Below are 25,033 nucleotides of genomic sequence, written 5' to 3' on the forward strand. Positions count from 1 at the left end.
GTGACCATCTGAATAGATGTAGAAAAAGGATTTGACAAAATTCAACATCCTTTCATGATAAAAACTCTCAACTAATTAGGAATACAAGGAAAATATCTTAACATAATTAAGACCATCTATGAAAAGTCTGCTGCTAACATACTCAACAGTGAAAAACTAAAAGCTTTTATTCTAAGAATAGGAAAAAGGCAAGGATGACTACTCTTGTCACTTTTATTTAACACAATACTGGAAGTACTAATTGCATCATTTAGGCAAGACAAAGAAAGTAAAGGCATCCAAATCAGAAAGGAAGAAGTAAAATTACTTTTGTTTGCAGATGATATGATCATATATATGTAGAAAACCCTGAAGACTCCACAAAAATCTGTTAGAATAAATGAATTCAAAATAGTTTCAGGATACAAAAATCAACATACAAAAACCAGTTGCCTTTCTATGTACAGGAATACCTTGATTTATTGCACCTCATGTTATTCCACTTTGCATATATTGCAGTTTTTACAAATTGAAGGTTTGTGGCACTCCCGCAGACAGCAAGTTTATCAGTGCCATTTTTGCAACAGCATTTGGATACCAGAGAAATACAAAGGATTATAAGAGAATACTATGAAAAACTATATGCCAAGAAATTGTATAACCTAGAAGAAATGGATAAATTCTTAGAATCAGACAACCTCCCAAAGCTGAATCAAGAAGAAAGAGAATGTGAAAACCTCCCTAAAAACAAAAGTGCAGGACCGAATGGCTTCTCTGGTGAATTCTACCAAAAAATTCAAAGGAGATTTAATATCTATCCTTTTCAAACTATTCTGAAATATTGAAGAGGATAGGACACTTCTTAACTCAATCTATAAGGCTAACATTACCCTGATACCAAAACCACACAAGGACAACACAAAATAGGAAAACTATAGGCTAGTATCACTCATGAACATACATGCAAAAATCATCAACAAAATATTAGCAAATCAAATACAGCAATTCATTAAAAGGATCATACACCATGATCAAGTATGATTTATCCCAGGGATGCAGGAATGGTTCAGCATCCAGAAATCAATCAATGTGATATACTACATTAACAAAATGAGGAATAAAAATCACATGGTCATCTCAATAGATGCAGAGAAAGCATTTGACAGGATCCAACATATATATATGATAAAACCTCTGAGTAAAATGGGTATATAAGGAAAGTACCTCAACATAATAAATGGCGTATATGACAAACTCACAGCCAACATCATACTTAATAGTGAAAAACTGAAAGCCATCCCTCTAAGAAGAGGAACAAGATGCAGGCCCACTCTTGCCATACTTATACAACATGCTACTGGAATTTTTGCCCATAGCAATTAGGCAAGAAAAAGAAATAAAGAGGATCCAAATTGGAAGGGAAGAAGTAAAACTCCGTTTGCAGATGACATGATTCTATACATAGAAAACCCTAAAAAATCTGCCAGAAAACTATTAGAAATAATCACCAACTACAGCAAAGTTGCAGGGTACAAAATCAACACACAAAAATCAATTGCATTTCTATACACTAATAATGAACTAGCAGAAAGAGAAGTCAAGAATACAATCTCATTTACAATCACAAAAAAAGAAAAACTATCTAGGAATAAATTTATCAAGGAGGTGAAAGACCTATACACTGAAAACTATAAAACATGTTAAAAGAAATCAAAGAAGACATAAGCAAATAGAAAGATATTCTATGCCGATGAATTGGAAGAAAAAACATATTTAAAATTTCCGTATTACCTAAAGCAATCTACAGATTCAATGCAATCGCAATCAGAATCCCAATGATAGAACAAAGAATCCTAAAATTTATACGGAACAACAAAAGACCCCGAATAGCAAAAGAAATACAGAGAAAAAAGAACAAAGCTGGAGGTATCACAATCCTTGACTTCAAAATATACTACAAAGCTATAGTAATCAAAACAGCATGGTAGTGGCAGAAAAACAGACCCACAGATCAATGGAACAGAATTGAAAACCCAGAAATAAAACTACACATCTATGGACAGCTAATCTTCAACAAAGGAGCCAAGAACATACAGTGGAGAAAGGAATGTCTCTTCAATAAATGTTGTTTGGAAAACTGGATAGTCACATGCAAAAGAATCAAAGTAGATCATTATCTTACACTATACACAAAAATTAGTCCAAAATGGATTAAAGACTTGCATGTAAGACCTGAAACCATAAAACTCCTCGAAGAAAATATAGGCAGTACACTCTTTGACATGGGCCTAGCAGTATCTTTTCAAATACCATGTCTACTCAAGCAAGGGGAATGAAAGAAAAAACAAACAAATGGGACTACATCAGATTAAAAAGCTTCTGCAAGGCAAAGGAAACCATTAACAAAACAAAAAGACAAGCCATCAACTGGGAGAAAATTTTGCAAATCATATGTTCAACAAGGGGTTAATTTCAAAAATACATAAAGAACTCATATAATTCAACAAAAACCACAACAAAATCCAATCAAAAAATGGGTAGAGGATAGGAATAGACCTTTTTCCAAAGAAGATATGCAGATGGGCAACAGGCACATGAAAAGGTGTTCAACATCACTAGTTATTAGGGACATGCAAATGAATATTACAAAGAGATTTCACCTTACGCCTGTCAGAATGGCTATAAGTACCAAGACAAGAAATAACAAATGTTGGAGAGGATGTGGAGAAAAGGGAACCCTCATACACTGCTGGTGGGAATGCAAACTCGTGCAGCTACTATGGAAAACAGTATGGAAATTTCTCAAAAAATTCAAAATAGAAATACCACATGATCCAGATATCCCACTACTGAGAATTTATCCAAAGAACATGAAATCAACAATTCAAAGAGATTTATGCATCCCTAGGTTCATTGCAGCACTATGCACAAAGCCAAGATGTAGAAGGAATCCAAGTACCCATCAATGGATGAATGGATATAGAAGATGTCTATATATACACAGTGGAATACTACTCAGCCATAAAAAAGACAAAATTGCAGCATTTGCAACAACACGGATGGACTTTGAGGATATTATGCTAAGTGAAATAAGCGAAGACAGAGAAAGACAAACATGGTATGATTTCACTCATACGTGGAAGATAAACAAACACATGGATAAGGAAAACAGTGATTACCAGAGGGGAAGGGGGTAGGGAGAAGGCAAAAGGGGTAAATGGGCACATATGTATGCTGATGGATAAAAACTAGACTATTGGTGGTAAAAACAATGCAGTCTATACAGAAACTCACATATAATAATGTGCACCTGAAATTCATACAATGTTATAAGCCAATATGACCTCAATAAAATAATAATTAAAATAAGAAGTTAGGCTAATTAACAACCCTACAATGGCCTCTAAGTATTCAGGTGAAAGAAAGAGTTGCATATCTCTCATTTTAAATCAAAAGCTGGAAATGATTTAGCTTAGTGAGGAAGGCACGTTGAATGCTGATACAGGGCGAAAGCTAGGCCTCTTGTGCCAGTTAGGCAAGTTCTGAATGCAAAGGAGAAGTTCTTGAAGGAAATTAAAAGTGCTGCTCCAATGAACACATCAATAGTAAGAAAGCCAAACAGCTTTATTGCTGATATGGAGAAAGTTTTAGTAGTCTGGATAGAAGACCAAACCAGCCACAACATTCCTTTAAGCCAAAGTCTAGTCCAGAGAATAGTCCTAACTGTCTTCAATTCTATAAAGAGTGACAGTAGAGAGGAAGCTGCACAAGAGAAGTCCAAAACTAGCAGATGTTGCTTCATGAGGTTTAAGGAGAGAAGCTGTCTCCATAACATAAAAGTGCTGTCTCCATAACATAAAAGAGCAAGGTGAAGCAGCAAGCATGGATATAGAAGTTGCAGCAATTTATGCAGATGATCTAGCTAAGATAATTAGCAAAGGTGGCTACACTAAACTACAGATTTTCAATGGAGACACAACAGCCTTATACTGGAAGAAGATGCCATCTAGGACTTTCATAGCTAGAGAAAAGTCAATGCCTGGCTTCAAAGCATCAAGGGACTGGCTGATTGTCTTGTTGGGGGTAATGCAGTTGGTGACTTTACGTTGAAGACAATGCTCATTTACCATTCCGAAAATCTTAGGGCCCTTAAGAATTATGTTAAATCTACTCTGCCTGTGGTCTATAAATGAAAGAACAAAGTCTGGGTGACAGCACATCTATTTACAACATGGTTTACTGAATATTTTAAGCCCACTGTTGAGAACTACTGCTCAGAAAAAAAGATTGCTTTCCAAATATTACAGCTCAGTGACAATGCATCTGGTCACCCAAGAGCTCTGATGGAGATGTACAACAAGATTAATGTTGTTTTCATGCCTGCTAACACAACATGCATTCTGAAGCCCACAGATCAAGGAGCAACTTCGACTTTCAAGCCTTATTATTTAAGAAATACATTTCATAAGGCTATAGCTGCCATAGATAGGTGATTCCTTTGATGAATCTAGGGCAAAGTAAATTGAAAATCTTCCAGAAAGGAGTAAACATTCTAGATGTCATTAAGAACATTCGTGATTCATGGGAATAGGTCATCAATATTTACAGGAGTTTGGAAGAAGCTGATTCCAACACTCATGGATGACTTTGAGGGGCTCAAGACTTCAGTGGAGGAAGTAATTGCAGATGTAGTGCAAATAGCAAGAGAAGTGGAATTATAATTGGAGCCTGAAGATGTGACTGAATTGCTGCAATCTCATGATAAAACTTTAATGGACGAGGAGTTGCTTCTTATGGATGAGCAAAGAAAGTGGTTTCTTGAGATGGAATCTACTCCTGATGTAGAAGCTGTGAAGATTGTTGAAATAACAAAGGATTTAGATTATTACATAAATTTAGTTGATAGAGTGGTGGTGGGGTTTAACAGAGTTGACTCCAATTTTGAAAGAAGTTCTACTGTGGGTAAAATGCTATCAAACAGCATTGCATGCAACAGAGAAATCATTCATGAAAGAGTCAACTGACATGTTGAACTTCATTGTTGTCTTAAGAAATTGCCACAGCCACCCAACCTTCAACAGCCACCACTTTGATCAATCAGCAGCCATCAACATCAAGGCAAGACCCTCCACCAGCAAAAACATTAAAACACACTGAAGGCTCAGATGATGGTTAGCATTTTTTAGCAATAAAGCATTTATTAATTAAGGTATGTAATTTCTTTAGACATAAAGCTATTGCACACTTAATAGACAAGAGTACAGTGTAAATATAACTTTTATATGCACTGGGAAACCAAAAAATTTGTGTGACTATCTTTGTTGTGATATTGGCTTTATTGCAGTGGTCCAGAATCAAACCCACAATACTTCCAAGATGTGCCTGTATTCACAATAAACTATCTGAAAAAAAAATTAAGAAAACAATCCCATTTATAATATCTCCAAAAAGGATAAAACATTTTGAAATAAACTGAACAAAGGAAGCGAAAGATGTTTACAACAAAAACTATTAAACATTGATATATTAGAATAAAGGACACAAATAAATGGAAAGACTCCCATGTTCATGGATAGGAAGACTTACTACTGTCAAAATGTCCATACTATCCAAAGAGATTTACAGATTCAATGCAATCCTTTCAAAATTCCAATGGCATTTTTTTACAGAAATAGAAAAAATAATCCTGAAATTTATATGGAACCACAATGGATCTCAAATAGCCAAAACAATCTTGAGAAAGTATAACATAGTTGGAGCTATCATATTTTGTGATATGCAGACCAATGGAACAGAATATAGAGGCCGGAAATAAATCTACACAGATATTCTTTGTTAGAGTGAGGAAGTCATCTTCTATTCTTAGTTTGTTGATAGGTTTTTTAATCCTGAATTTTGTCAAATTCATTTTCTGCCTCTACTGACATGATTTTCAATGAAATAGTATAGCTTTTCACCTTTCTATATATGTGTGTGTGTGTGTGTATATATATATATATATATGTATATATTTATTTATTTATTTTTGATGAGGAATATTGGCCCTAAAGTAACATCTGTTGCCAATCTTCTCTTTTTGCTTGAGGAAGATTGTCTCTGAGCTAACATCTGTGCCAGTCTTCCCCCATTTTGTATATGGGACTCTGTCACAGCATGGCTTGATGATCAATGTGTAGGTCTGTGCCCAGGATCCAAAACCGTGGACGCCAGGCTGCTGAAGTGGATCCCATGAACCCAACCGCTATGCCACCAGGCTGGACCCTCACCTTTATATTTTTAACGTGGCATATTATACTATTGGACTTTCTTATGTTAAACCAATCTTGCATACCCGGGATAAACCCCATTTGATCACGATGTAGTATTCTTTTTATGTATTGCTGGTTTAATTTCCTAATATTTTGTTAAAGATTATTTCATATATGCTCACTAAGGATATTTATCTGTAGCTTTTATTTTATAATATCTTTGTCTGGTTTTGATGCCAGGATAATGCTGACCTTTTTAAATGAGTTGGTAAGTATTCCTTCATTTTCTGCATGAGTGTGTAAGTTGACATTATTTCTTAGGTAGAATTCATCAGTGAAGCTGTGCCTTGAGTGTTTTTTTGTGGGAAAGATTATAATTAGGTGTTCAATTTCTTTAAAAGACATAGAGCTTTAATATTTTCGATTTCTTCTTGTCTGAGTTTTAATAATTTGTATCTTTCAAGGTATTTCCCAATTTTAAGTTGTTAATTTTACCAGTATAAAGTTGTTTACAATATTTCCTTATTATCATTTTTATATATACCTGTAAAATCTCAGTGATGTCCTCTCTTTAATTTCAGACATCAATAATTTCTCTATATCTTTATCTACTTATTCTATCTGTTGCTATCTCTCTGATCAATTTGATAAGTCTAGTGAAAACACATATAAAAAAAGAACAAAATATTGAACAGATTCCACCCAAAATGGCATAAAAATGGTAAATAAGCACATGAAAAGATGTTCATACCATTAATTATTGCTGAAATACAATTTAAATCAAATTAGATATCCCTACACACTGGTTAGAATGACTAAATAAAAATAATTGACAATACCAAGTGCTGATGAGGATGTGGATCAATCTAAACTCATACATTGTTGGTGGGAGTGCAAAATGGCATAGCCACTTTGCAAAACAGTTTGGCAGTCTCAGAGAGTTATTCATATGTTTGCCATACAACTGAGCAAACCCACTGTTAGGTGTTTGTTCAGGAGAACAGGAAACTCTAGTTCATACAAAACCTGGATGCAAATGTTTAGAGTGACTTTATAGAAACAACCCAACTCTGGTGAATGAATAAACTGTGGTACATTCATACAATGGAATATTACCCAATAAAACAGGAAAAAATTTCTGAAACACAACACGGATGGCCCCCAAATGCATTACCTAAGTGAAAGAAATCAGACTCAAAAGGCTACATCATGTATGATTATATTTAGATGATATTCTGGAAAAGGCAAAATTATAGGAACAGAAAACAGATCAGTATTTACCAGAGCCGGGTGTTGGTGGAATAGGATGACTCCAAAGGAACATAAGGAATTTGAGATGATGGAATTGCGCTATATTTTTATTGTATAGTGGTTACATGACTTATGTGGTTCTCAAAACTGATAGAACTGCATACCAAGAACTTATTTTATTGCATGTAAATTCTACTGCAATTAAAAAAAAATCATACTGTATGTAATCTTCTGCAATTGGCTCTTTTCATTCAATACAATGTTTCTAATACTTATCTACGTTGTGTGTGTAGTTCTAGTTCTTTGACTTTCTCTGCTGTATAATATTGTATTATGTATATATTTCACACATATTTATCCATTCTCCTGCAAAAATATTTTGGAGTTATTTTTCAGTTCTTTTTATATTATGCACAATACTGTTCCAATAATTCTGGAACAAACCTCATTGTGCACATATGCTAGAATTTTCTGAGCTATATAACTAGCAGTAGAATTGCAGAGATTTAGGGTATATGCCCTGTTCAACTTTACTAAACAAGACATTTTATTCTCAAGTGGTAGATCCAACGTACACTCACATCTGAAATGTTTACTAAATAATTTTCAAGGTTTCACATTTTCACCTGTGCTTAGTATTGTCAGACATCTTAAGTTTTGCACCCTGGTCAGTGTACAATAGTATCTTTTTATGGTCTTAATTGGCATCTTCCTGGTTACTATTGAGATGGAGCTTCTTTTCATGTTTTTGTTTTCTTGCTATTCCTATTTCCTCTTTTTCTTCTTTGTGCATTTTCCCATTGCATTGTCTTTACCTTTTTGATTCATAGAGGATATTAAAGTAGTCTTAATTTAATCCTTTGTTAGTTTTTATGTGATACAAACAGGTTATATCATTTTTTGACATCTTTTCACTTTCTTTATGATGTCTTGATTGGTATTCAGAAGTTATTAATTTCAATGTAGCAAATTTATCAATATCTTATTTTTAGTGCTTTCTGTATCTTGTTTAAAAATGTGTTCTAAGGACCAGCCCAGTGCCGCAGTGGTTAAGTTTGCATGCTCTGCTTTGGCAGCCTAGGGTTTGCGGGTTCAAATCCTGGGCGAAGACCTACACACCGCTTATCAAGCCATGCTGGGGTAGGCATCCCACATATAAAAGTAGAGAAAGATGGGCATAGATATTAGCTCAGGGCCTATCTTCCTCAGCAAAGAGAGGAGGATTGGCAGTGGATGTTAGCTCAGGGCTAATCTTCCTCAAAAAAAAAAAAAATGTGTTCTAAACTGAGGGTCATAAAGATAATTTATATTTGCTTCTAAATGTTTTTAAAGTTTTATTCCTCACATTTAACAGTTTATTCAATGTGAAATAAGTTTTTGTGTATGGCACGAGGTAGAGATTCAATTTAATTTGTTACATATGCATAACCAATTATCTCCAAATCATTTATTGAAAATCCTTTTTTTCTATAATGATCTGAAAATTCACTTCTGTCATATCTCAAGTTTAGATATATGTACGAGTCTAGTTCTCTTTCTTGTTCCACTGGGGTTCTCTTCCTATGCCAGTAGTACACCTTGTAATTATTATTCTGTTATGATACATCTTGATATCCAATTGGGTACGTTCCCCACTCTTCAGGATCATCTTCTTTAGTATTGCATATGAGATCTAAAAGCTTCATTAGATTCAAGTTAATTTTGCCAAGAATACTTAATAGGTGATCTTGTGTGTTTCCTATTGCATATACTTTCAGGTACTACCACTACTAATGATGCTAAGTTTGCTTGTTTGTTTAAAATGCTAACAGCCACATCTTCCTTTTATAAAGTAACATTTTTCCCCTTTAGAATTATCAAGTAATCTGTGGAGTGAAACTTTGCCACCTTTTAAAATATTTTATAATAAATCAATGAGGTGTAGCTGAATCCATTATTCATTGGGGCTTGCAAAATAGTTACTGTCTACAATTATTTTTCTCTATTACTAGCAGGCATTTTCTGTAAAGAGGAGCTTTCCCTCATCAAGATAAGTTAAAGTATAATTTACTCCCAAAAGGCCTGAATTAAATGCTTAATTATTTCCTTTACCAATTTTCAGAGTAAGGATTTGATGTAGTCATTGCCTTCAATGAAAGCCAAGTTTTGTTTTTCGTTTTTTCTGTCTGTTGTTGTGTATCTTATGGACTCCTGGATTCTTATTAATGTGTTAAATCAACTACAGTAATTATTCCTTTTGATGCAAATTGCCTCAAAATTGACCAGTGTCTTTTGGACATAATCTCATCTTTCTCTGAGTATTTCCCTACCATTAATCATAAAATGCCCAGGCTCATCTTGTACTTTTCCTGCTACAGACTGGCAGTTTCTCTAGCTCAGTCCCAGTTTCAGTTTATCCACTTGTTGCTCTAATTTTCAGCTTTTTCTTTCTGGCCTCTGGCCATTTCCTCTAGATTTTTGTTGTTGTTGTTGTTTGAAGTTCAGGTATGCATTTCTTTTTCAACTCCAAATATTCATTCATTACCAGCTATGGGCCAGATGCTGTTCTAAAGATACAGAAGTGAGCAAAACAAAATCTCTGATCTCAAGGAGCTTACATTGCAAGAATGCATGTTACATTAGCGGATATTGTGATCTGGCAATTTTAGGTATTGTGTGGTTTTAAGGTAATCTAGCCACGAATGATAATTTGTAAAATTTTATATCAGTTTTCAGAACGAATTTTTGGAAAAAACAGAAAATAGGAAGTCCATTAGGAAAGAATCGCTGTACTCCAAGTATAAGGTAGCTAGACTAGTAGGTAAAAGTGAGAATGGAGAAGAAAAGTTGGATTGCAGGAATCTCGTGAAGGAAGAAATGATAGAATTTTGTAATAGTTTAATAAAAAGGCATGATACAGAGGAAAATGTCAAAGTTAGCTCTAGATATTCTTCCCTGGAGGACTAGTAGAACGGCTACAACACTAACAGGAGCATAGCTAGTGTGAATGGGTGGGCAGAAAAAAAATCTCTCTTAGCAGGTATGAACTGTGTCTCTATATTTAATATTCCATGCAGTGCATTGCATGTCTCTATATTTAATATTCCACGCAGTGCATTGCATTAACTTAATGCATTTGAAAAAGGCAGTGGAACACCTATGTAGACACGGCTCAAGGTGACTGAAAATATAGACCTAAGAGAGTAAGTGACAGGATTACAGGTTAGGAGGGGGAGTGGAGTGTCTTCTTTGTATCCCTAGAGCCTGGTTTGATCTTTGGCATAAGCTTGCCCTCAGTATTTATTGAGTAAAACAATGTAAGTCATTTGCATAGATGTAATAGCTGAGCCCATGGGAATAGATCTGAATCAGAGGACATTTACTTGCTAAGGTTCAGAAACATCCCTTTTTTCCTATGGCCTGCATTGCCAAGTCGCCTGATTCAAAGGATACAATTGCAAACGTACCTCGAGTTATGGATAACTAGGGGAGGAGTTGGAATTTCAGGAGCCGTTTTTGTGTGGGGTCGGAGGAAGGTGTATTATAGATTTAGGATATCAAAGTGGAAGTGACAGATTCGCCACTAAATCAAAGTTGATATTAATCGTATTCATCTTGTACAAGGGTGAGACTATCTCCACAAATTAAAGCTTCTCAGTGCAAACAGTGCAGTTCCTTTTCCACAATGCCTCCAAATATAAACCTCACTTTGCAGGGTATTAGTTGAAGGCTGGACTGCTCCATAGCATTCTGTAGTTAATTGATTCCCTCTCCTTCCCAAACCAGGACCTGAAATACCAATTCGGCTGACTGGGACGACTTTTTTTCAATTCCTATTATGCGGGGGAGGGGGGACGACTAGCGCGCCGCTCCCTAACCACGCATGCCTAAATCTGCCGCAGAGACCTTCGCGCTCTGCCTCATGCTGCGTCAGATGAGTTCCAGCGGCCAGGCCCTCATACTGAGGCTGCGCACTTCGGTGCCGCGGAGCAAACGCATGCGCCTTGAGGCGAGGCTAGCAGAGGCGGCCCTGGGCGGCGCCAGTGTTTTGGAGCCTGGGAGCTGTGGGAGGAGTCTGCGGCCTCACCGTGGTAACCGCAGCGCCGCTGCTGCCCCGCCTTGCAGGCCTCAGGACTGTCATCGCCTTTGGGTGTGGGGGTACTTTGGTCACTGTCCCCGGAAATAGCCCCGCCGGCCTCTTCAGATACCCCCACCCTCCCCACGCCGCCGCCGCCGCCATGCAAGGGGAGGACGCCAGATACCTCAAAAGGTGACGACTCCCCAAGGCTCGGTCTACTCTCCTCGCCCGGGCCCTGAGGAGATCCTTAGAGGTTCTTGGTTGGCCGTGAGGTGTCTCTGGGCAAAGCTAGAAGCTTAGAGGAGGGATGGGAGACGGGGGGAGAAGTCACGGGAAGGGAGGGTAAAGGTGAATTGGGGAAAGAGGAGCTTGGTGGGCGAGGTTCTCCAGCCCTTACCTGCCTCGGCGGGGCCCTGACGGCGTCGAAGCTGGTGTCTTTGCTACATTACATTGTTCCGGGGAGAGGGGCGGAGGGCGGAGTAAACCGCGGCTTCCTAACCTCGCCCCCGCCCCACCCCACCCCCCCGACTCACCCCCCCCCCCGACTCTCTATTTTTCTCTAATAGATAAATCCCGCGGGAGCCTGGGGATGAAGTCTTCTGGCACCTCCCCTCTGTGTCTTCAGTTTGGGATTCACTGTCGTGGGGGTTTGAAATGATGAAGGTCAAACATGTGGTGGCTTGTAATTTATGGGAGGCTGGGAGATGTGATGAGATGTTACTTTCCAGCCTGTTTCTGCTTTCCTCATTCATTTCATCCATTTCACTGCCATGTATACAGTATAATTTTTGTAGGAGGTTCATAATTATCAAGAGGTTTGTTCAGGAGCTTGAAGGGGAGCAGCCGTACTTTCTTTAGTTCGAAAATATTTGTAGTATCAATTACTCTTCAAAGAAAATTATAATCTGTTCTGATTATTTGTTTGACTCCTTTTAAGGATAAGATCATCCCTGATAAAAAGGGTACCTCTCACTGGACCAAGAGTTAGAAATGATCCAATAGAAACAAACCTTAATTAGGACTCTCCATTTTTAGTTAAGTCCTTATTACTGATTGGGAAGGTCACATGTATTCTTTTGGACATAGTTTCCTTATCTAAAAATGGGGCAGATATTACCTTATGAAGATATGAAGACCAAATATGAAAATACTTTTAAAAGATAAAACGTGTGTAAGGTGGTGGCATTATTTCAAATCATAATATACTTTTACTGAATATGTTTATCCTGGTGATCTAACCTTTAATTGACTCTTAAAAAGGATTCAGACAATTGTAAAATCAACCAACCAACCAACCATCTGCACTGTCTTTGCAGGACTGAGGCGTATATTGCCTGCCTTTCTCATTTTATATAAATGTATCTGAAACTGTCAAATAATCAGGCTTTATTAGTAAAATTTTTAAAAAGGAATATAATCATAGCAAGTATATAGTCAGTATTTCCTCACTAAATGTTGCTTACATTGATCTTTTAAAATATCTCTGTTGAAACTTTTGTGACAGAAGAACATAAAAAATTCTCTTTTAACTTTAAAGTCAAGATTTTTCTAGAGCGAAGAGTGACTATTATACCATTAGCTTATTTTAATGTAAGATAATTGTTCCAGAAGATAGTTTTTCTTAGGATTCTTGTACCCATATGGACCCTTACGCATACTATGAGTTGTAGTTCTCAACCTATTGCTTACTTTTAAAGCCATATCACCTAGAGTTCAAAAATAAAGTTGAACTAGTCACTGTAATGGTTGAAGTAAAATAAGGTCAGAATCTGAAAATGTTGAAATACACACCTCTCAATTTTGTCTAATTTTGACAATATAAGTAATAAAAAGTTTGCATTGCCTGCTTTCAGGTTAGAAATATGCAGCTGGCATATAATCACACAGGCCTGATGGTTTAAGATGTCTGACAGACCCTTCCATTTTAATTAGTTCTTTGATAATGATTACATGTATTCTTTTTGTAATATTTTTACTTTTATATTTTGGTTTTAACCAGATAGCATATGTTTTTAATCTAATTGATTCATTCTAATTTTAATTAGTTAATTTCAGTGGTTTCATTGTAGCTATCACTCAGGAATGTGTAATCTCTTTATGTTTACATTTGTAATAGATTATAGATTTAGAAATCGTGTTTCATTTTTTGGTCTGCTACCAGTTAGTGTTTTGATTCAATAGTAGTTAATAAATACTTACCAAAACCTAGCGTATGCCTAGCATTGTTCTGGTCACTGGGGAAATGATTTAATAGGCACGGTTCATATTCTCAATCAGATATACACACAAATAAATAGTTAACATCAGGTAATTTTTTTTTTTCCTCCTCTTGAAACTCTCCGATGGCTTTCCGTTGCTCTTAGAGTTGGAGCACCTACCTTTTCGGCTTCCTCTCTCTCTGCTCCCTTCCCACCCCCAGTAATTCCATACTTCAGCCTTACGGGAATAACTTCTTTTAGATCCCTATGTGTTTCAGTGTTAGTTTCCAAGTGCCCTTCCCGTTGTCTGAAACTTGCCTTGTTCTTCACTCAGGAAAATCTTCATTTTTCCTATTTTAGCGTAAATGTCGCTTTTTCCAGAAAGTCTTTCCTGGGCCGCCCTTTCCCACCCCACAATCTATGTCAGATGTACCTGGTAGCTTCACATGATACCTAATACCTTGTCTTTCCCTAGTCTTGCTACTTTATTTTTATTGTTTGTCTTTATTACTGGTCTACAAGCTTCAAACGGGTAAGGTACTATGTATTTTACTTCCCATTGTATCCAGGCACCCAGCACAGTGCCTGGAACATAAGTACTCACTAAATAGTTATTAAATAAAGTGAGAATAAGGCTACAAAGAAAAATGGGTCAAATCATATAGGATTTATAAGCTGCAGTAAAGAGTTGAGACTTACAAGAGGAATGGGGAGCCACTGAAGGATTTTAAGAGTTAAGGGCATTCATTCAATCATTCAGTAGTTATTTGAAATCCTACCATGTAAAAGTCACTGAGCCAAGTGATAAAAAGTATTAGATGAATGAGATGTGCGTTCTCTGCCTTTATCGTGCTTACAATGTCGCAAGGAATACAGACTTTAGAAAGTATATTATCAGAAGTAGTTATTTTATTGTATTTATGATAAGTGCTGTAAGTAGATGATAAGTGAAATAGTCAGATTCCTCAATTTATTGCATTTCCCTTTATTGCGCTTTGCAGATAACTGTTTTTTTCCAAAGACCCTCCACCAGCAAAAAGATTTCCACTTACTGAAGGCTCAGATGATGGGTAGCATTTTTTAGCAGTAATGTATTTTTTAATTAAGGTGTATACATTTTTTTTAGACATACTGCTATTGCACACTTAATAGCCTACAGTATAGTGTAAACATAACTTTTATATGCACTGGGAAACCAAAAAATCTGTGGGACTCGCTTTATTGTAATATTAGCATTATTGTGATGGTCTGGAGCCAAACTTGCAATATCTCTGAGGTATGCCTGAAGTATGGTCTTTGTGTAAAGCTTTTTTCACACAGTATAATGTTTTCAGCAGTCATCCATTTTTTAACATTCATCAGTACTTCATTCTTTTTAGTAGCTGAATAAAAATCCATTGTATGGACATAGCACATACTGTTTATCCGTTCGTCTGTTGATGGACATCTAGATTGTTTCCATCTATTGGCTATTGTGAATGAAGGTGCTGTGAACACTCCTGTAATAGTTTTTGTTTGAACACGTGTTTTCACTCTTTGGGTATATACCTAGTTGTTGCTGGGTTATATACTAATTCTATGTTTAACTTATCGAGGAACCAACAAACCATTTTCCACAGTGGCTGCACCATTTTATGTTCCCACCAGCAATGTATGGAGTTTCAGTTTTTCTGGATCCTCACCAACATTTGTTATTTTCTGTTATTTGTTTTTGTTTTTTAAGTTATGACCATTCTAATGGATGTGAAATGATTCTATTGTAGTTTTGATTTACATTTCCCTAGTTACTAGTGACATTAAGCACCTTTAATATCCTTTTTGGACTTTGTCTATCTTCTTTGGACAAAAGAGTTCTTTATGTGTCCTGGATTCTAGAGCTTTATCAGATAAATGATTTGCAAATATTTTGTCTTGCTCTGTGAATTGTGTTTTCATTCTCTTCATAGTATCCTTTGATATACAAAAGTGTTAAATTTATTTTTTCTTTGATTGCTGTTGCTTTTGATGTCATTATTTAAGAAACCATCACCAAATCCAAAGTCATGAAAATTTGCCCCTTTGTTTTCTCCTAAGGGTTTTTTAGGTTTAGCTCTTAAATTTATGTCTTTGATCTATTTTGAGTTAATTGTGTGGTGGGAGTTGAGAGTACAATTTCATTCTTTTACATGTGGATATCCACTTGTCCCAGCACCATGTGTTAAAGGGATTGTTCTTTCCCCCAATGAAAGTCTTGCCACCCTTGTTGAAAGTCAGTTGATTGTAGATGTAGGTGTTTATTCCTGGACTCAATTCTATTCCACTGATCTATATGTCTGTCTTTATGATAGTACCTCACTATTTTGATTACTGTAGCTTTGTAGTACATTTTGACATCAGGAAGTTTGAGTCTTGAAACTTAGTTCTTCCTTTTCAAGATTGTTTTGGCTCTTCAGGGTCTCTTGTGTTTCCATATGAATTTTAGGATCACTTTTACATTTCTGCAAAAAAGGCTTTGGGATTTTGATAAGGATTGTATTGAATCTTTAGATCACCTTGAGGAATATTGCCATATTAAAAATATTAAGTTGTACAGTCTGTGAATATGGATACTTTCCGGTTATTTAGCTCTTATTAATTTCTTCCAGCAAAGTTTTGTAGTTTTCAGTGTATAAGTATTACACCTCCTTGCTTAAATTTATCCCTTAGTATTTTATTATTTTCAGATGTAAATGGAATTGTTTTCTTAATTTCCCTTTCAGGATTTTCATTGCTAGTATAATGAAATACAATTGATTTTCTGTGTATTGATGGTGTATTCTGCAACTTTGCTGAGTTTATTGGCTCTGACAGTTTTCACCGTCAGAGATCATATCATCTGCAGATAGAGATGGTTTTACTTCTTCCTTTTCAATCTAGACTCCTTTTATTTCTTTTCCATTCCTCATTGCTCTGGCTTGAACTTCCAGTACTATGTTGGATAGAAGTCGTGAAAGGAGACACCCTTGTCTTGTTCCTTATCTTAGCAGGAAAACTTTCATTCTTTCACCATTGAGTATAATATTAGCTGTAGATTTTTCATAAATACCCTTTATCATATTGAGGAAATTTTCTTCTATTCCTAATTTATTGAATGCTTTTATCATGAAAGGATTGTTGGGTTTTGTCAAATCTTTTTCTGCATCGATTGAAATAATCATGTATATTTTTTCTTCATTCTATTAATGTACTTTCTTACATTGACTGATTTTTATATTTTGAAGCTCCCTTGCATTCTTAGGATAAAATCTACTTGATCATGGTGTATAATACTTTCAATATGCTGCTGGATACTGTTTGCTAGTATTTTGAGGATTTTTAAATCTATATTCATAAAGGATATCTATTTCTATCTATATTCATAAAGGCTATTCTTAAGTGATATTATATTCATAAAAGATATTCTATTTTAGTGGTGTCTTTGTCTTGCTTTGGTATGAGGGTAATGCTGGCCTCATAGAATGAGTTAGGAAGTATTCCTTCTTTTTCTATTTTTTGGAAGAGTTTGAAAAGGATTGATGTTAATTTTTCTTTAAATACTTGGTAGAATTCACTGGTGTAACTATCTGGTCCTGGACTTTCATTTTGGGGAAAGTTTTTGATCACTGATTCAACCTCTTTACTTATTATAGGCCTATTCAGAATTTCTCTTCCTTTGGAGTCAGTTTTGGTAGTTTGTGTGTTTCTGGGAATTTGTCTCTTTTATCTAAGTTATCTAATTTTTTGCCTTAGTTTTTGTTCATAGTATTCTTTTTATCTCTGTAAGATCAGTAGTAATATCTCACTTTAATTTTCAGTTATAGTAATTTGAGGCTTTTCTCTTTTTTCCTTAGGTTAAAGGTTTGTTGATTTTGTTGATCCTTTCAAAGAACTAACTTTCGACTTTTTAAATTTTCTCTATTGCTTTTTTATTGTCTATTTCTTTTATCTCTGTCTTTATCTTTATTATTTCCTTCCTTCTACTAGCTTGGGGTTTAGCTTGCTCTTTTTCTAGTTCCTTGAGGTGCGAAATTAGGTTATTGATTTGAAATCTTTTTTTATTGAGATATAATTGATGTATAACATTATATTAGTTTCAAGTGTACAACATAATGATTCAATATTTGTACATATTGTCAAATGATCACCACAGTAAGTGTAGTTAACATCCATTGCCTCACAGTAACAATTTTTTTCTTGTGATTAGAACTTCTGAGATTTACTCTCTTAGCAATTTTCGAATATATAGTACTGTATTATTAACTGTGGTCACCATGCTGTACATTACATTCCCAGGACTTAGTTATTTTATAACTGGAAGTTTGTACCTTTTGACCACCTTCGCCTATTTCACCCAACACCCACCTCCCACCTCTGGCAAGCATCAATCTGTTCTTTGTGTCTATGAGTTTGGGTTTTGTTTTGTTTTTAGATTCCACATATAAGTGAGATCATAAAAGACAGTCTTTTCTCTCTATTTCACATACCATAATGCTCTCAAGTACCATCCATGTTGTTGCAAATGGCAAGATTTTTTTCTTTTTTGTGGCTGAATAATTCATGTATATGTATACCATATCTTGTTTTTGTGCCAATACCATACTGTTTTGATCATTGAATCTTTGTAATATAGTTTGAAATCAGGAATTGTGGTGCCTCCACTTTGTTCTTCTTTCTCAAGGTTGCTTTGGCTATTTGGGATCTTTTGTGGTTCCATACAAATTTTAGAATTGTTTGTTCTCTTTCTGTGAAAAATGCCATTGGGATTTTGAGACAGATTGCATTGAATCTGTAGATTGCTTTGGGTAGTGTGGACATTTTAACAATATTTATTCTTCTCATCCATGAACATGGAATTGCTTTCCATTTATTTGTGTCTTCTTCAATTTCTCTCATCATTATCTTATAGCTTTCAATGTACAGATCTTTCACCTCCTTGGTTAAATTTATTTCTAGGTATTCTATTCTTTTGGATGCAGTTGTAAATGGGATTGTTTTCTTAATTTCTTTTTCTGATAGTTTATTATTAGTGTATAGAAACAATTGATTTTTGTGTGTTAATTTTGTATCCTGCAACTTTATTGAATTTATAAGTTCTTACAGTTTTTTGGTGGAGCCTTTAGGTTTTTTTATGTACAATATCATGTCATCTGCAAATAGTGATGGTTTTACTTCTTCCTTTCTAATTTGGATTTTTTTTTTTTTTCTTGCCTAATTACTCTGGCTAGGACTTCCAATACTATGTTGAATAGAAGTGGTGAGGGTGAGCATCCTTGCCTTGTTCCTCATCTTTAAGGAAAAGCTTTCAGCTTTTCACCATTGCGTATGATGTTAGCTTGGGCTTGTCGTATGTGGCCTTGATTATATTGAAGTACATTTTTTCTGTACCCACTTTGTTGAGAGTTTTTATCATAAATGGGTATTGACTTTTGTCAAATGCTTTTTCTGCATTTATTGAGGTGATCATATGACTTTTATCTTTCATTTTGTAAACTTGATATGTCATATTGATTTGCATTTATTGAACCATCCTTACATTGCTAGAATAAATCCCATTTGATCATGGTTTCTGATCCTTTAAAGGTATTGTTGAATTTGGTTTGCTAGTATTTTGTTGAGGATCTACATTCATCAGGGATGTTGGCCTATAATTTTTTTTCTTCTGGCACCCTTGTCTGGTTTGCTATCACGGTAATTCTGGCCTTGTGAAATAAGTTTGGAAGTATTCCCTCCTCTTCTGTTTTTTGGAGGAGTTTGAGAATAATTGGTATTAATTCTTCTTTAAATGTTTGGTAGAATTCACCAGTGAAACTGTTGGGTCTGGACTTTTGTTTGTTGGGAGTTTTTTGATTACTGATTCGATCTTTTTACTAGTAATTGATCTGTTAATATTTTCTTTTTCTTCATGATTCAGTCTTGATACATTCTATGTTTCTAAGAATTTACCCATTTCTTCTAGGTTGTCAAATTTATTGGTGTGTAATTGTTACAAGTAATCTCTTGTGATCCTTTGTATTTCTGTAGTGTCAATTGTAATACCTCCTCCTTCATTTCTGATTTTATTTATTTGAGTCCTCTTATTTTCTTGGTAAGTCTAGCTAAAGGTTTGTCAATTTTGTTTATCTTTTCAAAGGACTAACTCTTAGTTTTATTGATCTTTTCTGTTGTCTTTTTAATATCTATTTCATTTATTTCTGCTCTGATCTTTGTTATTTCCTTCTTTCTGCTAATTTTGACTTCATTTGGTCTTCTTTTTCTAGTTCCTTGAGGTGTAAAGTTAGATTGTTTATTTGAGATCTTTCTTTTTTCTTAATATAGGCATTTATCTATATTAACTTCCCTCTTAAAACTGCTTTTGCTGCATTCTTTAAGTTTTTGGTATATTGTATTACCGTTTTCCTTTGTCTCAAAGTATTTTTTGATTTCTCTTTTGATTTCTTCTTTGACCCATTGGTTGTTCAGTAGCATGTTGTTTAATCTCCACATATTTGAGAATTTTCCCGTTTTCTTCTTGTAATTGATTCTGTTTTCATACTTTTGTGGTTGGAAAAGATGCTTGATATGATTTCAGTCTTAAAATATTAAGATTTGTTTTGTAGCCTAACATGTGATCTGTCCTGGAGAATGTTCCATATGTACTTGAAAAGAATATGTATTCTGCTGTTTTTGGATGGAGTGTTCTGTTTATATCTGTTAAGGCCATCTGGTTTAATGTGTTGTTTAAAGCTGATGTTTCCTTATTGATTTTCTGTCTAGATGATCTATCCATTGATGAAATGTGGTATGAAAGTCCCCTACTATTGTTATATCTATCTGTCTGTCTGAAATGCTATTTCTCCCTTGAGGTCTGTTAATATTTGCTTTGTATATTTGTATATTATGTGTATACACACATAATACTCCTGTGTGTATTATGTGTATAAATAAATATTTACAGATGTTATATTTTCTTATTGAATTGATCCCTTTATCATTATGTAATGACCTTCTTTCTCTCTTATTACAGTATTTGTCTTAAAGTCTGTTTGTCTAAGTATAGCTACCTCAGCTTTCTTTTGGTTTCCATTTGGATGGAATACCTTTTTATAGCTCTTCACTTTCAGTTTTTGCGTGTCCTTGCATCTGAAGTGAGTCTCTTATAGGCAGCATATAGAAGGGTCTTGTCTTTTTATCCATTCAACAACTCCATGTGTTTTGACTGGAGAATTTAGTCCATTTACATTCAGTGTAATTATTGATAGGTAGGTACTTATTGCTGTTTTGCTCCTTGTTTTCTGGCTGTTTTGTAATTCTGTTCCTTTCTTCTTCTCTTGCTCTCTTTGTGATTTGATGATTTTCTGTAGTGCCATGTTAGATTCCTTTCTCTTTCTCTTTTGTGCATCCATATAGATTTTTACTTTGTGGTTACCGTGAGGCTTACATAAAACAACTTACTTTTATAACAGTCTGTTTTAACACCTTAAGATTGAACGCATTCTAAAGCTCTACATTTTTACTCTTCCTGCCATGTTTTGTGTTTTTGATGTCACAATTTACATCTTTTTATCTTATGTGTCCCTTAACAAATTATTGTATTTATAGGTCTTTTTTCTACTACTTTTGTCTTTTAACCTTCATACTACCTTTATAAGTAATTAACCTACCTTCCTTACATCATTAGTTTATTATGAATTTTATTATATATTTACCTTTACTAGTGAGATTTCATAGGTTTTCCCGTTACTAATTAGTGCCGTTTTGTTTCAGCTTAAAGAAGTCCCTTTAACATTTCTTGTATGGCTAGTCTAGTGGTGATGAACTCCTTTAGCTTTTGCTTGTCTGGAAAACTCACTCTCTGTCATTTCTGTATGACACTTTCACTGGGTTGAGTAAAAACTGCTTGGCAACTTTTCCTTTCAGCGCTTGGATATGTTGTGCCACTCCTTTCTGGCCTGCAAAATTTCTGCTGAAAAATCTGCTGGTAGTCTTATGGGGGTTCCCTTGTATGTAACAAGTTGTTTTTCTCTTGCTGCTTTTAAGATTCTCTCTTTGTCTTTAACTTTTGATACTTTTATTATAATATGTCTTGGTGTGGCTCCCAAAGAGGGCTGGTAGATGTGTGTTATATTAGATGCCTCAGGCTAAGCTTTTCAGATAAGCAAATAAGCCTCTTTCACAGAGACTCTGGGCACTTTTCAGTCAGTTGCCTCTGCACTGGGGTGGATAAGTCTGTGTGCACAAGCCCTTTAAGAACTGTCTCTCTGTTTACTATAGCCTTGTGGGTCTCGTGGACATAAGCCCAGTTTGCTTTCAAAGCTGGATGTTTTGGGGGCTCATCCCTCAAGTGCAGGTCTTAAAAGTTGCAGTGCCAGATTAAAAGTTGGGGTTCAAACCCTTCACTCCTCAGGTAGAAGGTCAGGTTTGTGAGTTCCTTCCCAATTGTGCCTCACTGTGCTGGGGGTGGGGTTTATGGCAAGATTGTGTCTCAGCTTCTCCTGTCTGCTTCAATATGGGTTTTTTCTCATTCACCCAATGTGTAGGAATTGCTCACCTAATTTTTGGACATTTGTTCAGAGGAAATTATTCCATATATAACTGTAGGATCAGTGGATCTGTGGGAGAAGGTGAGTTCAGGATCCTGCTATGTTGCCTTCTGAACAGGAATCTGCAATAAATCCTTTTGAGAGCAATAATTTTTTAGAAAGTACCTGTTTAATGAAAAATTAAGGGCTGAATTTTTGTTTCTCTAGAAAACTGATGATGGAAGGTATAAGACAATGTTAGTCAGCATTTAATATCTATTTTGGAGATTATGATGATAGGATCAACCACATGAAGTCTAGAAAGATCAGGATGTACTTCAGAAGTTAGCAGTTAGGAACACTATGCCCAGAGGTAACAATTATCACATGTAGTTATAAAAGGTGTATTTTATATCATTCTGTGAAGCATGACTTCTCATTGAGATTTTTTAAAAAACCTATTTTCTAAATCAGTTTAGCACATTTTTGGTTTCAGTTTTCTTGTGCATTTTTTAAAAAAGTGAAGTAGGGCTGATATTGCGAAGGCTCTGTTAGTAGAAGAAATTTGCAAACAGTTAAAAGATATCAATTTCAGTGTCATAAGATGCTTCAAATAGAAAATCAGTCAATTCCAATAATGGGTTAAATTTTTTTCATCTTATTCATGGATCCCAGGTAAAACATTTGGATTCATTCTCTCAGTAGTTAAACATCTGACATCATTATGTAGGCTATGTTAAATTCAGTTTGATAGTCAACATTTAAGATAAAATTATTTATTTTGTAGTGATGATACACATATAAATTCTGGTGAGACACATTGTTATGGTAAAAACAGTTTTCTTATTGTCAGCCTTCAAACAGAAACGTTTGTTTGGGATCAAAGAATTGCATTTCTGGGAACACAGATCCAGGTAGAAACCCACATAGTAGCTAGGGAGTAAAAGTCAGGGGCTTTTAAAGAGAAAGAAGGGAGGTTTGTATTACAAAGAGTTATAATTGGAATTGGAGGCAGAGAGCTGGTCTTGGGTAAACATTGATTGACTATTGATTCTATCTTTAGAAAGTTCACAGTCATTAGTCTTTGTGATCAAGATGTTGGTTCTCCTCTGACTTCTCAAACAATTGTTTGTAAAACAATTGCCATTTTGGCCCAGTCCAAGATGCAAGACAACAAGGCAGTTTCTCTGTAAAGGCAGCTCCAACTCCATTTTAAAATGGCTCCACTAAAGTCAGTTTTGATGTTAGTGAATCGACTATCAACAGCCAGTATATACTTTTCATAGATTGCGTGCAGATGTAATTCATAATTGTATCCAAACAAGCTAGAATATTTTACCAACCAAAATAGAATTTGAAATCATGGTTGTCAATTTAAAAATATTTATATCATAGATAAATATAAAGTAACAATTACAAAATATTTTGAGCCCTTAAAGAACTACTCTGTAAATCAGCCAAGTGTCCTGCAATGATTTTGAATGTTTTGTAAATGAATTCTGTAAATTTTGTTCAACATAGGTTAGAAATAATCAAGGTGTTCAACAAATGGAGTATCTGGAATGTGAGCGTATGCAGTTCTAAAGGCAAAGTATTCTCTTTGATAAAGTCACTATATACTAATAAAAGTATGCTACTACATAGTATGTATAATATGGACCTAGTTTGTAATATGTGTATTTTATATATTCAGTGGCACTGCCAAGGGGGACAGGGGAGGGGTTTACCATCGCATACTCTCCATCAGCCCCTACATTGATATAAACTATTAATACTTGTGTCAATCTTATGTAAAGTGCTATTCAAATGTAATTTCAACTCTATCAGATTGCTACCCTTAAGCCTGTTCTATAAAGAAATTCTAGAGCTGCCACTCTCTGGTTGTATATTATTTACATATAGATAGAAAAATATCTGGATGTATATGTACTAAAATGGCAAAGTTGGTTTCTTCTAGGCTTTTGAGTTTATTTTTTCTCTTTGCTAATTTCTGTGTTATATTTTTCCTACAATAAACATAAATTGCTTTAATGGTAAAGAAATTTAAAAAGTTTAATTAGCTTACTCCTTTAAAACACACACACACAAAAAAAGCAAACAAAAACTGAAAAGGAATGGTGAGGTTCTTTAAACTATTTGATTTCTTTGGAGAAAGGCAATATATCAGACCAGAGGACAAGAATTATGCTTTTCTCCTAGCTGTTAATATGTGGAAGGCCCATTTTGAAAGTGGTGGTAGGAGGCTACTCTTTGGATCTGCACCTATATTTTATCTTTACAATTCTCACTTAATTGGCTATAGTTACCCCCTTCTATATAAGAAGTTCAGTACTGGGATTGCTCTCCATCTCATCAGAAAGCAAATAACTACTTTGCTTTATAATTAATATAGTTTCTGTAGTGCTATATTACATCTGTTCTTTTAGCTTTCCTTATTCTTTTCATTCCTGTGATTTCTCTAGCTTTTGATTGCTAACCTGAAGTTGTATCCATTTGTCTTAGCTTTTGGAATCTGCACCATCTTGGTTAATATGTGTGTATATATCCGATTTCCTAATTCACTAATTTTTACTGGTCTGCCTGGTTTCTAACTGCTCTCCTTCCTTAGCAGCTTTGTTCCATAAGTCTTACTATCAGTTTAGTTGCTGACCTACCTTGACTCTGGCAGTGGTATATTTGATTTCCTACCCTATCTTTACTACCCTTGACTCTTAATCAGCATCCTAACATGGATTTCAGATCCTTACCCTTCTTTTCATAAAGAAGTCTGGTGAAAAAAATCATCAAAAATTACATTGAAAATAT

At 35.1% G+C, this 25,033-nt stretch overlaps 2 protein-coding genes and 1 long non-coding RNA gene across 4 annotated transcripts in view; 2 read left to right on the plus strand and 1 right to left on the minus strand.

Moving 5' to 3' along the window:
• NTMT2 (N-terminal Xaa-Pro-Lys N-methyltransferase 2) overlaps positions 1-12,045 on the minus strand; it is a 97,746-nt gene extending 85,701 nt beyond the window's left edge. The window contains exon 1 of the mRNA XM_070497621.1: positions 11,933-12,045. The gene's annotated coding sequence lies outside the window, so the exon portion shown is untranslated. The remainder of the gene's footprint in view (positions 1-11,932) is intronic.
• The window catches only part of KIFAP3 (kinesin associated protein 3), a 150,837-nt gene continuing 135,450 nt past the window's right edge, over positions 9,647-25,033 (plus strand). For both annotated transcript variants that reach the window (XM_070497616.1, XM_014845164.3), the window contains exon 1: positions 9,647-11,727. In XM_070497616.1, the coding sequence (XP_070353717.1) occupies positions 11,696-11,727 (32 nt within the window). In that variant the 5' untranslated portion in view covers positions 9,647-11,695. The remainder of the gene's footprint in view (positions 11,728-25,033) is intronic.
• LOC139042035 (uncharacterized) lies at positions 11,732-24,952 on the plus strand. Its single transcript, XR_011498228.1, has 3 exons — positions 11,732-11,807; positions 22,247-22,330; positions 23,750-24,952. It is a non-coding gene; the product is annotated as an uncharacterized lncRNA (long non-coding RNA).

Source organism: Equus asinus, chromosome 25 (genome assembly GCF_041296235.1).
Source record: "Equus asinus isolate D_3611 breed Donkey chromosome 25, EquAss-T2T_v2, whole genome shotgun sequence".
Lineage (NCBI taxonomy): Eukaryota > Metazoa > Chordata > Mammalia > Perissodactyla > Equidae > Equus > Equus asinus.